This window comes from Bubalus kerabau, chromosome 16 (assembly GCF_029407905.1).
Source record: "Bubalus kerabau isolate K-KA32 ecotype Philippines breed swamp buffalo chromosome 16, PCC_UOA_SB_1v2, whole genome shotgun sequence".
Lineage (NCBI taxonomy): Eukaryota > Metazoa > Chordata > Mammalia > Artiodactyla > Bovidae > Bubalus > Bubalus kerabau.
The window spans coordinates 48,779,804-48,792,357 of record NC_073639.1 but is presented as its reverse complement, the minus strand read 5'-3'; the positions used below and the strand labels follow the sequence as shown (position 1 = coordinate 48,792,357).

The 12,554-nt window shown below is 59.7% G+C and overlaps 1 protein-coding gene across 18 annotated transcripts in view; it reads left to right on the top strand.

Moving 5' to 3' along the window:
* FBRSL1 (fibrosin like 1) overlaps window positions 1-12,554 on the top strand; it is an 83,996-nt gene that overhangs the window by 61,411 nt on the left and 10,031 nt on the right. For 12 of the 18 annotated variants that reach the window (XM_055550760.1, XM_055550758.1, XM_055550756.1 and 9 more), the window contains exons 6-9: window positions 7,877-7,922; window positions 10,408-10,723; window positions 10,834-11,054; window positions 11,781-12,217. In XM_055550760.1, coding sequence (XP_055406735.1) covers window positions 7,877-7,922; window positions 10,408-10,723; window positions 10,834-11,054; window positions 11,781-12,217 — 1,020 coding nt within the window. The remainder of the gene's footprint in view (window positions 1-7,876; window positions 7,923-10,407; window positions 10,724-10,833; window positions 11,055-11,780; window positions 12,218-12,554) is intronic. The other 6 variants (XM_055550764.1, XM_055550759.1, XM_055550762.1 and 3 more) reach the window with 4 other exon arrangements.

The following is a 12,554-nucleotide window of genomic DNA, read 5'->3' as shown; positions in this document are numbered from 1 at the left end:
GCCTGGCTGCTCATCTGTAGGACACATGGCAATGGAACACCTTTGGGGGCCCAGAGGATTCAGCTGCTCAGTTGGGGATGGCGCCTGACCTGGTGCACCAAGGCCACCACCTCGGAGCTCTAAGCTCTGTCACCAGCTACTGGTTGACGTCTCCCATGGAACAGTCCCTGTCCCCGCGTCTGGAGGGGTCCCACCCCTTTTCATCCCCACACCTGCTTGTCACAGCAGCTCCTAGCCCAGCTCCTTGCACCCCACCCAGCCCTGTGGTGGTTCCTACAGCAGGGCCTTCTTAATGACCTCATCATGTCTGTCTTCCTCAGACGCCACACACACCTCTTCCTGTCACTCAAAACAAATGCCTGAGCTCCGTCATGGCCTCGAGGCCCTGTGCCCCCACGCCACCTCTATGGAAGGCCCTGCCAGGTTGTTCCTGCCTCAGGGACTTTTGCACTGGCTGTGGCCGCCCCAGAGGACTCTTCCACAGACCTCCCCTCGGCTTGGCCCTTCTCCTCTTTCAGGTGTCAGCTCAAATGCCCCTAATGGGAAGTCTCCCCCAGCTGCCATTCAGATCATGTCACCCTTTACTGCCTGCCCACCCTGTCTGACTCATTGCCTGTTTCCCCGAGTATTGCCCATCACTCCCACTAGGCTGAGGCTGACTTAGGTCTGCTGATGGCACACCTGGGCAGCTCTGGAGGCCCAAGGGCTTGTTCTTCTGCATACCATCCCCTCATCGGGGTCCTCGATGTGAGGATAGCTGCTATGACAGATTATCACGAACTTGGTGGCTGAGTACTACACTGTTATCTCTCAGTCTGTGGGAGTCAAGTGGACTGGGCTGGTCCCTCTGCAGCTCCAGGAGAATCCATCTGTGGTGTTTCAGAGCTTGGAGAGGAGCCCACACTCCTGGCCCCTTCTTTCATCTTCACAGCCAGCAGGCCAGCGTCTTCCCACCTCCCCCTCCCACTAGTAAGGACCCTGTGATTAAACTGTGCTCATGGGGTCATCATTACGGATGTGAATGTTGGACCATAATTCAGACTGTGTGCTGAAGAATTGATGCTTTTGAACTGTGGTGCTGGAGAAGACTCTTGAGAGTCCCTTGGACTGCAAGGAGATCAAACCAGTCAATCCTAAAGGAAATCAACCCTGAATATTCATTGGAAAGTTCAGGCTGAAGCTGAAACTCCAATTCTTGGGCTACCTGATGTGAAGAGCTGACTCATTGGAAAAGACCCTGATGCTGGGAAAGATTGAGGGCAGGAGGAGAAGGGGATGACAGAGGATGAGATGGTTGGAGGGAATCATTGACTCAATGGACATGAGTTGGAGCAAACTCCGAGAGAGAGTGAAGGACAGGGAAGCCTGGCCATGGGGTCACAGAGTCAGACATGACTTAGTGACTGAACAAAAACAACATGGGGTCATCTCCCCATCTCACAGTTAATGGATGACCAGCCTTAATGCCACATTGCTGTGTAAGGTTCACAGATTCACAGGCTTAAGGCCCGTTTGCCGCTGACCCCAGAGGGGTACATAGGGACACCCCACTGCATGAATATCTTCCCCTTTGCTACCAGAGGCCTTGGAGCTGGGCCGAGTACTAGAGCCCAGCTGGGTCATGGTGTGGTGGGCACAGGAGCATACAGGCCCACAGACCTCCCAACCCCCAGCCTGAGAAGTCAGGATTCTCCCACCAGAATCCCAAGTCCTAGGTCCCGCCCCTTTTGCCTTCCTGGAGGCAGAGCATGTTTTGGCTAAGCTCACAGACCCCACGGTCAGACTGCCAGGGTTCAGATCCCAATTTTGCCACATACCAGCTCTATGACCTCCAGCAAGTCACCTCACTTCTCTGTTTCCTCATCAACAAAATGGGGATGACTATAGCATGTCCTCAAAGATAAGCATGAGGGCCCAGTGATTTCATGGTTGGAAGCCATTCAGCACAGTGCTGCTTGACACACAGCAAAGGCCACATATATGCTATTTTTATGGCCAGTAACTGAGTTTGGAGGTATGGTGTTTTCGGGGGCAGGGTAAGGGGTAAATTGGTACATGTAAATAGTAATTCAACAGAGCAAGAGGACCTAAAAGCCCCACCTCGAGACTGGCACCATTAGCCACTTGTTCTGTAAGGTTGGAGATTTCTTGTAGGCTGTGCAAGTGCATGTGTTTGCCAGTGTTTTGCCACCTTTTGAAAAGGGGGGCTCTGGCCCATCCTGCACAGCTCTGGAACTGGTTCCCATGGTCCCAACTGAATGACTATGCTTTTTTGTCCTGAAAGGACCCACCTCTGATCGTTCAGCCTGGGGCAGGTAGGTATATGCAGGCCCTGAACCTGGGCTGTAAACTGTGGGTCCCTGGATGCCTCACCAGAACTGACACCCTAGTGCCCCCAATCCCACAGCAGCTTAGAGGTGGGGCTCCCAAACTCCTTCCACAGCCATTCCATCCCATTACTCTTTATGGATTTTTTTTTTTAACAGCAAGTTTCTTGATTGGGAGTTGTGCTGCTGATGTCCGGGTGTTGCATCTGTGTGCTGTGGAGTGGAAGGTGCTGCCCCATGAACCTGGATCCATCTGGGGCATTGTTGTGTTGTTGTTTGGTTGCTTAAGTCATGTCTGATTCTTGTGACCCCGTGGACTGTTGCCTGCCAGTCTGCTTTGTCCATGGGATTTCCCAGGCAAGAATACTGGTGTAGATTGCTATTTCCTTCCCCAGGGGATCTTCCCAACCTAGGGATGGACCTGTGAATCTCCTGTGTCTCCTGTATTGGCAGGTGGATTCTTTACCACTGAGCCACCAGGGAATGGCAACCAGTCACTCCAGTATTCTTGCCTGGAAAATTCCATGGATAGAGGGGCCTGGCGGGCTACATATAGTCCGTGGGGTCGCAAACAGTTGGACAGGACTGAGTGACTAACACGTGTACTCGACTTTCTAAAGGGGCAGTTGTTCCCCCTGGATCTCAATTCTTTTGGTCCACGGAGTGGCTAGGTGGCGTATTCCGTGCATTTTGCAATTACAGTAACTACTGGGACCTATTCTCCCACTTTGCATCCCCATTTCGCCGATGGTGAAACGGAGGGCAGAGCTTACGTCAGACAGATGTAGCGGGGCTCTGTTCTTCCTTCAAGTCTCAGCTGCTCGACCTCACGACTTTGAGTTTTCTCCTCTGTAAACTGGGCGTAGGAACCGTCCATATTCGTTACTGTGAACATCGGCGTTGCCAGCCCTTACATAGTTCGGTATAGCTGGCACTGCGCCCTGACCTGGTGGCGGGGATGGCACGACGATTGCTTGAACCCAAACCTGCTGCCAGGCGCGGGCAGATCCACGCCTCGGGGCTGGATTAGTCGGGCCTGCCCGCGCCCCGCCCCCGCTCCGCCCCGCCGCGCTCCCTGGCCGCCGCCTGCGCGCCCGCCAGCAGTGCGCCCGCCGCCGCTGCCGACGTCTCCGGTCCCCGTGCCGCGCCCGACGGCGCCCGGGACTCCAGTGCGCACTGCGAGCATCCTGGAGCGCGACAAGTCGGCGTGGGGGTCATGCGTGGCCCGTGCGCCACCGTCCTGGGTTCCGGCTAGGCAGGGCGCGACGGGAGAGGGGCCACCTCGACGGTGCAAGGCTGGCAGGGGCCCGCGCTCGGCCTGCGGCGATCGTCGGCAGAGCGCGCGGGACCAAGGGCGCGCGCGCGGTGAGTGAGAGCTGGTGACTCTGGGGAGGCACTCGGGACTTTGGAGGCCGGGATTGAGAGAGCCGCCGCCCCCTCTAGAGGATCGAGAGAGGCCCCCGGCGCTCAGCTCATTCCGACTCTCAGGAGCCAGGCGCGAGGAGACCCCCAAGTACCTCCGCCTGCGTCCGTGGGGCGCACGTGGTAGCAGACCCGCAGAGGGTCCCGGGCCTCGGCCAGGGCGCAGGGGGGCTCGGGGCGTAGGCTGGGCAAGGCGTTGGGCAGGTGGGGGGGCGCGCGCCTTTGTCTGCGCCCCGGCGCGGGCTCGGCCACCCGGGTTCCCGGCGCCCGTCGCGCTCACCTGCCAGGAGTTGGAGCTCTTTGTCTGGGGCGGGGCGCGACCAGAGGAGGTTGTGCCGCGTGTCTGGGCCGAGGCTGCCCCACAGGTCGGGTCCTCGCAGACAAAGCGCACCTTGACCTCCGCCCGCAGCTGGGATTGCCTACCTCTGGGGAGTGAGTGCTGGCCCTGACGCTCTTGGTACCGAGCTTCCCCGCTCCACGAGGACCTCTAACCTGTACTCTGGCCGAAGTGACCCTTTCCTTCCACCCCTACATGGGGTCAGTGGCAGGGCGGGAGGATACCCGCGCTGCCTGGGTCATGTCCCTGTAGCTAATCCACGGGAAGTTATTAGCATGGGTGTAGTGGTTGCGCTGGGACTGCTAGCCTGCCTTGGGTCAGCTAGCCAGCTCCAGACCCCTTGTCCTGGAAGGAAAGTCACCGAAGGACCTCGACCTGGGACATGCCCCAGCAATGGCTGGCTTTGTACCTGTGCTGGCAAGGGGGCTGTAGCCTAGGCCGCGGCCCCAGATATCCTGGGGCCTGAGGATTCCTGTGTTTGTTGAGAGTCTTCTCCAATGGGCGTGGTTGTGCCTAGCCAGGTGTCCAGGCCCTTGCCATGTGGTGGAAGCCTGCTAGGTCTCTCTGCCTGTGACGCCTGTGGGGACTTGGATCCCTTAACTTCCCTGACCAAACTTTAACTTGAGCAGTGTGGTGTGGGGACCAGATAGGGAGGGGAGAATGGCCGGGCCCACTGCCTCTTGCCTTTGCCTGGGCAGCATCCCAGGGGTCTCCAGGGCTAGAGAAGACCCTCCCCCCTTGTTGCTGCTCGCCCCTTCCTCCACTCCCCCCTCTTTTGCTCCCTTGACTTTCCCAGGGTCTGGGGCGCCACCTCCTGGCTCTGGAAGCTGGTGCTCCAGCCTGGGGCCTTGAAGTGAACCGGAACTGGCCTGGCTGGGCCTGGGCTGGGCAAGGGCACCTGCAGCCTTAACTGAACTTGCTGCTCACCCCTTCATCCCTAGTCTGGGACCTAGGATAGTCATGCCCCACAGAAACAAACTCGTTTTCTCAGAGTGATGCCTCTGCTGTTTCCTTCCCATACTATCAGCCTTGGTGGGGTGGAGATGCCCCGCTATATTGGAGATGGGGGTTCCAGGGAGGGCTGGCACAGAGGGTGCAGCTGAGGCACCACCTGCCAGGAGGTGGCACCACCTGCCAGGAGGTAACCCCCCCTTCCCCATCTTGGTGGCCCAGCGACCACACCCCGGAAGGTAATGGTAGCTTTGAGACTCAGCCCTTTAGCTCATTTGTTTCACCTGCTGAGGGCATGTGTTCAGGCACCCCAGGAGGTGCTGGGGACCCCTGTGGGCTGCTTGCACGGGGCCAGGCTCAGGGGGGCTGTCAGGGCCGCAGGTAACAAAGACCTTCATGAGGGTGTCCACGGCAGAGCCTAGAGGCAGCTCCTGCTCCTGTTCCTCTCATCTGGGGGGCGCTGAGTGCCCACTTATGCCCTTCTCCCGCTGGTGCAGGGCAGCAAGCAGAGAGGATTTAAACCTGCACCAGCAAGGGAGGCACCCTCAGACTGTGGGAGTCTGGAAAGGCCCAGGGGACTTGACTGAAGTCCCTGGGTCAGGGCTCAGGCAGGCCAGCTGGTCACAGCCTTTGGGGGCTGGGGGAGAAATGCACACTGTAGTTTGGGGCCATAGGATGGCGCTGGACTGTTCTCAGTCCCGGGGTGACTTGTTCTGCTTTGGCTTTGAAAGATACTCTTGGCTGCTAATTTGGAGACTGCTAATGTGGAGAGCTACTTTGTGAGACTGTTCATGAGACCAGATATTAATAATAATTACAGCAGCTGTATGGCCTCAAGTGCGGGTGACACCGGGACCCCCTCCTGGGGTCATGGTGAGGGTCCAGTCCTCTGAGGCCAAGGCCCTGGGAGGTCTTTGGGCGGGCCCTGGGAGTGCAGGAGGGTAGGTGGCTCATGGGCCCGGGGGCACCTGACCTCATGCCTGGACACGCGCTCACAGCTCCCAGCAGAGCTGGGGCCACGCCTGGTGCCCAGCGAGTGGTCATGAGGTGTCCGCATCCAGGCCCTGAGGGGTGGGTGGCAGCACCGCTGACCCTGCCATCCTGCCCCTCAGACCCCCTGCTCAGGTGGAGTGCTCACCCCTGTGGGGTCTCCTCGAGTGAGGTGCCGATCCAGGCGTTCTGACAGCTGCTGCTCACCGCGCAGGGTGCCTTGGGAACCCATGGGAAGAGCTCAACAGCCACAGCCGCTCTGCTGCCCCCTGAGCTCTGGTGGGGGAGGCACACCCTTGCAACCACCCTTCCCGCCGGGGCCTCCCAGGGGGGTGGGGGGGCAGGTTGGCAGCCTTCCATCTGGTCCAGTGCCAGTCCAGCCTGAGGCTCAGTGAGCCTGTTTTCAGGCTGTTTGTCACCTGTTTTCTTTCGGATGTGGGGTTTCTGGGCAGGGTTAGGAAGGTGACCCCACCCTAGCATGAAGTGTGAAGGGGCACAGCACTCACGTGAAGGTGTCACTGTTCACTCTGCACATTTCCATCAGCATGTCTGGTGTGACCCTGGCCCAGGGAGCTTCTTCGAGCAGCTCCCACCCTTTCCCTGTAGACCTGGCTTCCAGCCTGCGTGGGGCCTCACTCTGCCTGGACTCTTGTATCTCTTTGTTCACCTGTCATGTCTGTTCTTGCTTTCAATTCTTTGGACAGATGCCCACAAGTGGGATTGCTGTATCACATGGTAGTTCTGTGATTAGTTTTCTGAGGAGCCTCCATACCGCTTATCACAGCGGCTGTACCATTTTCCATTCCCACCAGCAATGCACAAGGCTTCCAGTTTCTCCACACACTCACCAAGCCAGGGGTTTTCTGTCTTTTCTGATGGTGGCCATTATGGGGGGGGTCTCATGCGCCTCGGTACTCAGTCACCCCACTTACTTTCTCCCCATGGAAGTCCAGGACGGGGCATCCACAGACACTGGGAGCAGGGTAGCAGTGCCCAGGGCTGGGGGAGATGCGAGGATTGGGGTGAAAGCGGAAGACCTGGGGTACAGAAAGTCTTCTAAAACAGGTTGTGGTGAGGGTATGTTGTATGGTATGTGAATCATATTCCAGTAAAACTGTTTTAAAACACCACCAACTAGGGAGACAAGATCTGCTAAGAACAGCCTTACAGGCCTCTGCCTGTGAACCAGCGTGAGGGCCACGTCCTCATCCTGAGTGTCCACCAAGGTGCTGTGCACACGGGCCTCTCCCCAGGAGGGGAGAGGCTGAGCAGGGTCAGGGGGCCCGCCAGAAACTGCCACGTTCCTTCCTGAAGCAGGTTGGCCCCCACTCAGAGGAGCCCACTCCACCCTGGACCCTTGGTGCATTATGGTGGCTGTGGTCCCCACACCTGTGCCTCAGGCTGTCTGAGGCCTGGCAGGTGGTGGGCTGCAGCCTAGGGGCGGGGGGGCATCCCCACTCTGTTCCCCCCACCCTGCTGCCTCCAGTGCCAGGCCCAGGGGTGCCTTCAGGTTCCTGATGCTGGGTCTGCAGGGAGGCACCCAGATTCCCCAATCCTGACTCCCCACCCAGCAGGGCCACTGAGCCCCCACATCCCTGCTGAGGGGGGATCCTTAGGTCCCTGATCACAGGCCGAGTGACCTGTGTCCAAGTCCGCTGGACCTGGGTGTGGTCACACTTCTACATGGGGGCAGTGGGCACAGAAAGATGTGTTCTGCCAGGCTGGGCAGCCCTCACGTGCACTGAGCCTGCCCAGACCTGTTCCCTGGGTGCCAGGGGCAGGAGGTAAGGGCCAGGTTCACCCAAGCCTTGTAGGTCCCTTTGACCTGACCCTCCTCTCTTTTTTCCAGGCATCTGTGGGCTCCGAGAAGCTCTTTGCCCCAGCAGCCGATAAAGGTAAGTGTGTCTCTGGACTCCAGGCCTCTAGAAAAGCACAGGACACATTCCTGAAATGAACTGGAAGTGCCATGTTAGCTCTGTCTTGAATTTCAGGTGCAGAGCCTGAGGCCAGAGTTAGGTGTTCCCATTTACTGAGGGATACAAACCACACCCCCAGAAACAGCCACAAGGAAACAGGGAGCTGGGAGGAGGACCAGTGCCTCAGCCAGAGCCACACAGATCTGGAGCGGTGGTTCCCCAAGAGGGGGGCAGTCCCTGTACCTCCTGGGGACCATTAGGAATGTACTTGCCCAGGCCCTTCCCAGGTTCATGGAGTACATGCTCTAGGGATGGACAGCAGCTCCTGGCTCATGAAGCATCCCTGCCACAGTGTGGACTGGCCCCTGTGGCTGCCACCACACGTGTAGCTGTTTATATTAACATGAGACAGACTAGACTCACTCCTCAGCCACACCCAGGCCCTAGCCAGTGAACGAGTGGGACGGCACAGGTGCCTGGCATCCCATCATCGCAGAAAGCTCTTCTGGCCGGCACCATCCCATCGAGGCCAGGATAGCCCTTTGTAGCCCAGCCTGTTGGTCGTGGCTGTGGCCCAGAGCGGGTGTCACTGGACCCAGCACAGAGAAGGAGTCTTTTTGCTTGGGAGGCTCCCTTAGGACATGACTACACAGAACAGGCCTTGGGGTACCCAGTGCACCACAGGTCCTGCTGGCCTGGTAGCTGGGCATGGCCTGTACGTGCCTTTAGCTCAGGAAGCCCTTTCCTCAAGTCAGGCATTGCAGCAGAGCCGATGCCTGCTGAAGAGTCCAGGTAAGGAGGCTCACCAGAGGCTCCTTGGAGCCAGGCATGCTCAGCTGACATTTCAGACAGAATTAATGTAGGGTGTTACCAGTTTCAACAAATGATCACAAACTGTGTGGCTTGAAACAATAGGCTCGTAGTTCCAGAGACTAGAAGTTTGGAGTCAGGTGTGTGCAGGGTTGTGCTCCCTCCAGAGGCTCCAGGGGAGAAGTCCCTGCTGCCTCTTCAGCTCCTGATACTGCCTGCAAATGTGGCATCCCCAGGCTTCTGGCTGCATCCTTGCCATCTCTGCCTCTGTCTTCATGTGACCCCTTCCTCTTTTTGTCTCTTCTAAGGACACTGTCACTGGATTTAGGCACCCTCAACCCCCGATTCCCAGCTGATCGCACCTGGAGATTCTTAGCTTGATTATGGCTACCAAGACCCTTTTTCCAAATAAGGTCACAGTCCCAGGTTCTGGAGGTTATGATTTAGCAGAGTTCAGGGAACTGGCAGGGCTTTGAGGTGTCCAGAGAGGTGCAGAGTTGGAGGGGGGTGATCAGTAGCAGTGCTCATGGTTTTGTCAGTGGCAGGAGGCTCTAGAGACTGCAGGACTCTCCAGAAGAGCTGGAGCATTGGTGGCAGGCCTGGGGTCATGTCCAAGTCTGCATGGCCCATGTCTGCCTCTTTCCGTTCTGATAGTTGCTCTCACTTTACAAGAGCCTTGCGTGTGGAGAAGTGAGAGAGACAGGAGGGGAGAGAGGGCCGGCCTCCCTGGGCAGTGAGCACGTGGGCTGACAGCTTCCTGTCCTCCTTGCAGGAGTGGTGGCAGTGGCCTCCTCCTCAGGTCTGTTCCTAAGCAAACAGGCCCAAGGCAGGGAGGTGTCGCCCTAGCAGAGGAAACATCTCTGTTCCAGCCTGGGTTATGGGTTACACTGCCCTGCAGCCACAGGGGAGGCTGTGGCCAGTGCGTCACTCTGCATGGCCGCCGCCTGCATGGGCCCCTGGGCCCAGAGAAGGAAGTGGAGTCAACCAACAGGCCAGATGAAGCAACCACATTCAGTAACCCGAATTTCCACTCCTCCTGGAAAACTGGGATGTCATCCCCTGAAGGCAGAGCTGCTCCGATGGGTGGTGGTGCCTCCCCTGGCCTGGACACATGCTTTCCACCTGGCTCATGGGCACGTGACCTGAGGCCTCGCTCAGAGCAGCTTCAAAAGGAGGGTTTGGAATGAGCAAGCAGGCTTGCTGATGGCCCAAAGGCAGGCCTGGAGCTCGGGAGCAGAGGCTCTGGGTGGTGGTGAGTTGAGGCAGCCACTTTCTCCCAACAGACTAGGCAAGGCTGGTCGTCCAGAAAGTCTCCCCCAGGGTGAGGACCCAAAAAAGAGCTTAGGCCCTGGATCAGTTGGGTGGGTCAAGAAAGAGCAGCCATTCACTCAAGTGACACTACCGTGGTGGGAGATAGGGCAGCAGAGCTTGGAGCCCAGCGCCCAGATTGAGCTGGCTCTCTCACGCATTTGAGTCTCCCTCGAGAAAACGGGGCCATAAGAGCCCCTGCAGTGAGATGGCCTCAAGCAGTAGCCTCCCCAGGGAGCAAGGGGTGGGTTATACCAAGGTGTTGTGGGCAGGGGCTCTGTGCCACCTAGTTCCCTTTCGGAAATGATCCTGAACCCCAGACTCATCCCTGCCACTCTCTCCGCAGGCCCCACGCTGGGCGAGAAGTCCGAGGCCAAGACCGGGGCAGCGCCCAAGGTCTCGGGTCTCGAGCGCAGCCGTGAGCTGAGCACCGAGCCACCCTTCCTGGCCCCCGTGCGCAGCCCCGCGCCGGTCCTGCCCTCCGCCAGCACTGCGGCCAGCCCGCTGGTCAAGAAGGAAGCCCCGGCGCTGCCCCGCCTTGCCCCGCAGCTGCCACCCGCGTCCTCGCAGCCCCGGGCCCCGCTCCTGACGCACGTGCCTCTTCCTCCGGGCGCCTTCCCGGGCCCCGGCCCGGCCGCGCACAACGGCCTGCACAGCCTCAGGTGGGCACAGCCTCAGGTGGGCGCGGGGCCGAGCCTGCGCGGCCTCAGGCGGGCGCGGGGCGGCGCGGAGGCGGGGCGCGCGGCCGGGCACTGAGCGCCCCTCCCTGCAGCAGGAGCAGCAGCGCCAGCAGCGGTGCCAGCCTGGGGCTCGCGAAGCACGCGTCCCTGTCGCCTCACGGGCCGGGCCCCCACCTCTCTACCTCACACTTGGCGCTCCGCTCGCAGGCCCAGCACCAGCACCACGCGGCGGCCATGTTCGCCGCGCCCCCGACACTGCCCCCGCCCCCGGCGCTGCCGGCCAACAGCCTGGTCATCCCAGGACACCCCGCCGGTAGGTCTGGGTGCCATCGGTGGGGCCAGGGTCACTGTCTGTTCCCTCTCCACTCTGGGCTCCTCATCCCTGGGCAGGGGGGCACATGGCCCCTGGGGAGGCAGGGTTGGCCTCCGAGATAAAGACTTCTCTCCCACTTGCTCCTCCAGACCACTCCCAGCAGGATAGCAGCGCCCTAGCAGACCATCAATGCAGGGCAGAGGAAGTTTCCTACCAGGGCCTCAGTATGCACACACACAGATACATGGGTGCACACACGTGCACATGGATACACACTCCCTGCTCCATTCTGAATCCTTGCCAAGCCTAGTTGGGCAGTTGGGAGCCGGGAGTTGGTATAACTTGGAGCTGCTCAGTTGTCACTGCGATGAGGGCTCCAGGGGCCTGCTGTGTGTCTCTTCCCATCCCTCTGTCCCTAGGCTGCTAGGGGTGCAGGGGTGGATAGGGCTGAATTGTGGGGTAGAGGGGCCCCAGATGAACTGCAGCTAGCCTGACCTCTCCCTCGCTGCTTGATTCCAGCAAGTGCCCCCTCATGGGTCACTAAGGATTTTTCCATGGGTCTCCAATTTTTTTTCTAAAAGTCTGAGCCCAGCTCAGTTGGGGGCACCTCAGTACCCCAGACTGGGACCAAGACAATGGTCTGGGGGAGGCTGGGATGGGCAGGGCTCCCCGACAGGGCTGTCTTGGGCTCCCAGGGTGGCTCACCGTGTTCTCTCTTGCCTTTAGATGCCAGCCTGTTGATCTCATTCAGCCAGCCAATCATGTATTGCCAGCCTCATTCGGGGATTCTGATTGGTACTTGGTCACAGGCACCTCTCTTACCTCCACCCTGGGGCCCGCACGTAGCGAGCGGCCACCACGGCTTGGCCTGCCGAAACCGGGAGTGCCAGGTGACTATCCGCCTCGCCCCGCCGGGAGCCCGCGGCCGACGTGCCTCTCTGTCTCTCTCTTTTTCTCTTGTAGATCACGAGCTGCTCAGGCAAGAGCTGAACGCGCGTTTTCTGGTCCAGAGCGCCCCCCTGGGCCCGGGAGCTCTGCTGCGGGCGGAGTTCCACCAGCACCAACACACACACCAGCACACACACCAGCACCAACACACATTCGCCCCCTTCCCTGCCGGGCCGCCCCCGCCGCCGCTCCTGCCACACGCCGCACCCCCGCCGGTGCGTAGGCCGCGCGCCGGCAGGCGGGAGGGGGCGGCCCGGGCGCGGGACACTCAGCAGGCACACGCAGACGCTCTCTGCACGCATGCAGCTGACACCGTCCCGCGCGGTCCGTCTGTCCGTCCGTCCAGCCCCTCTGGTTCCCCCCACCCCCCGCTCCCAGGGCATCCCATGACGCTCCCTGCCCTGGGCCGTTCTCTTGGGCTTGGGTGAACACCCCTGTCCACATGACCATGGGCCAGTTGCACCCATGTGGGGTCCTCAGTGTCTCAGTTGGCAGCAAGGCAGCAGGTCAGGAGGACCAGGACTAGGGGCCATGCAGATCAGGACTCTTCCC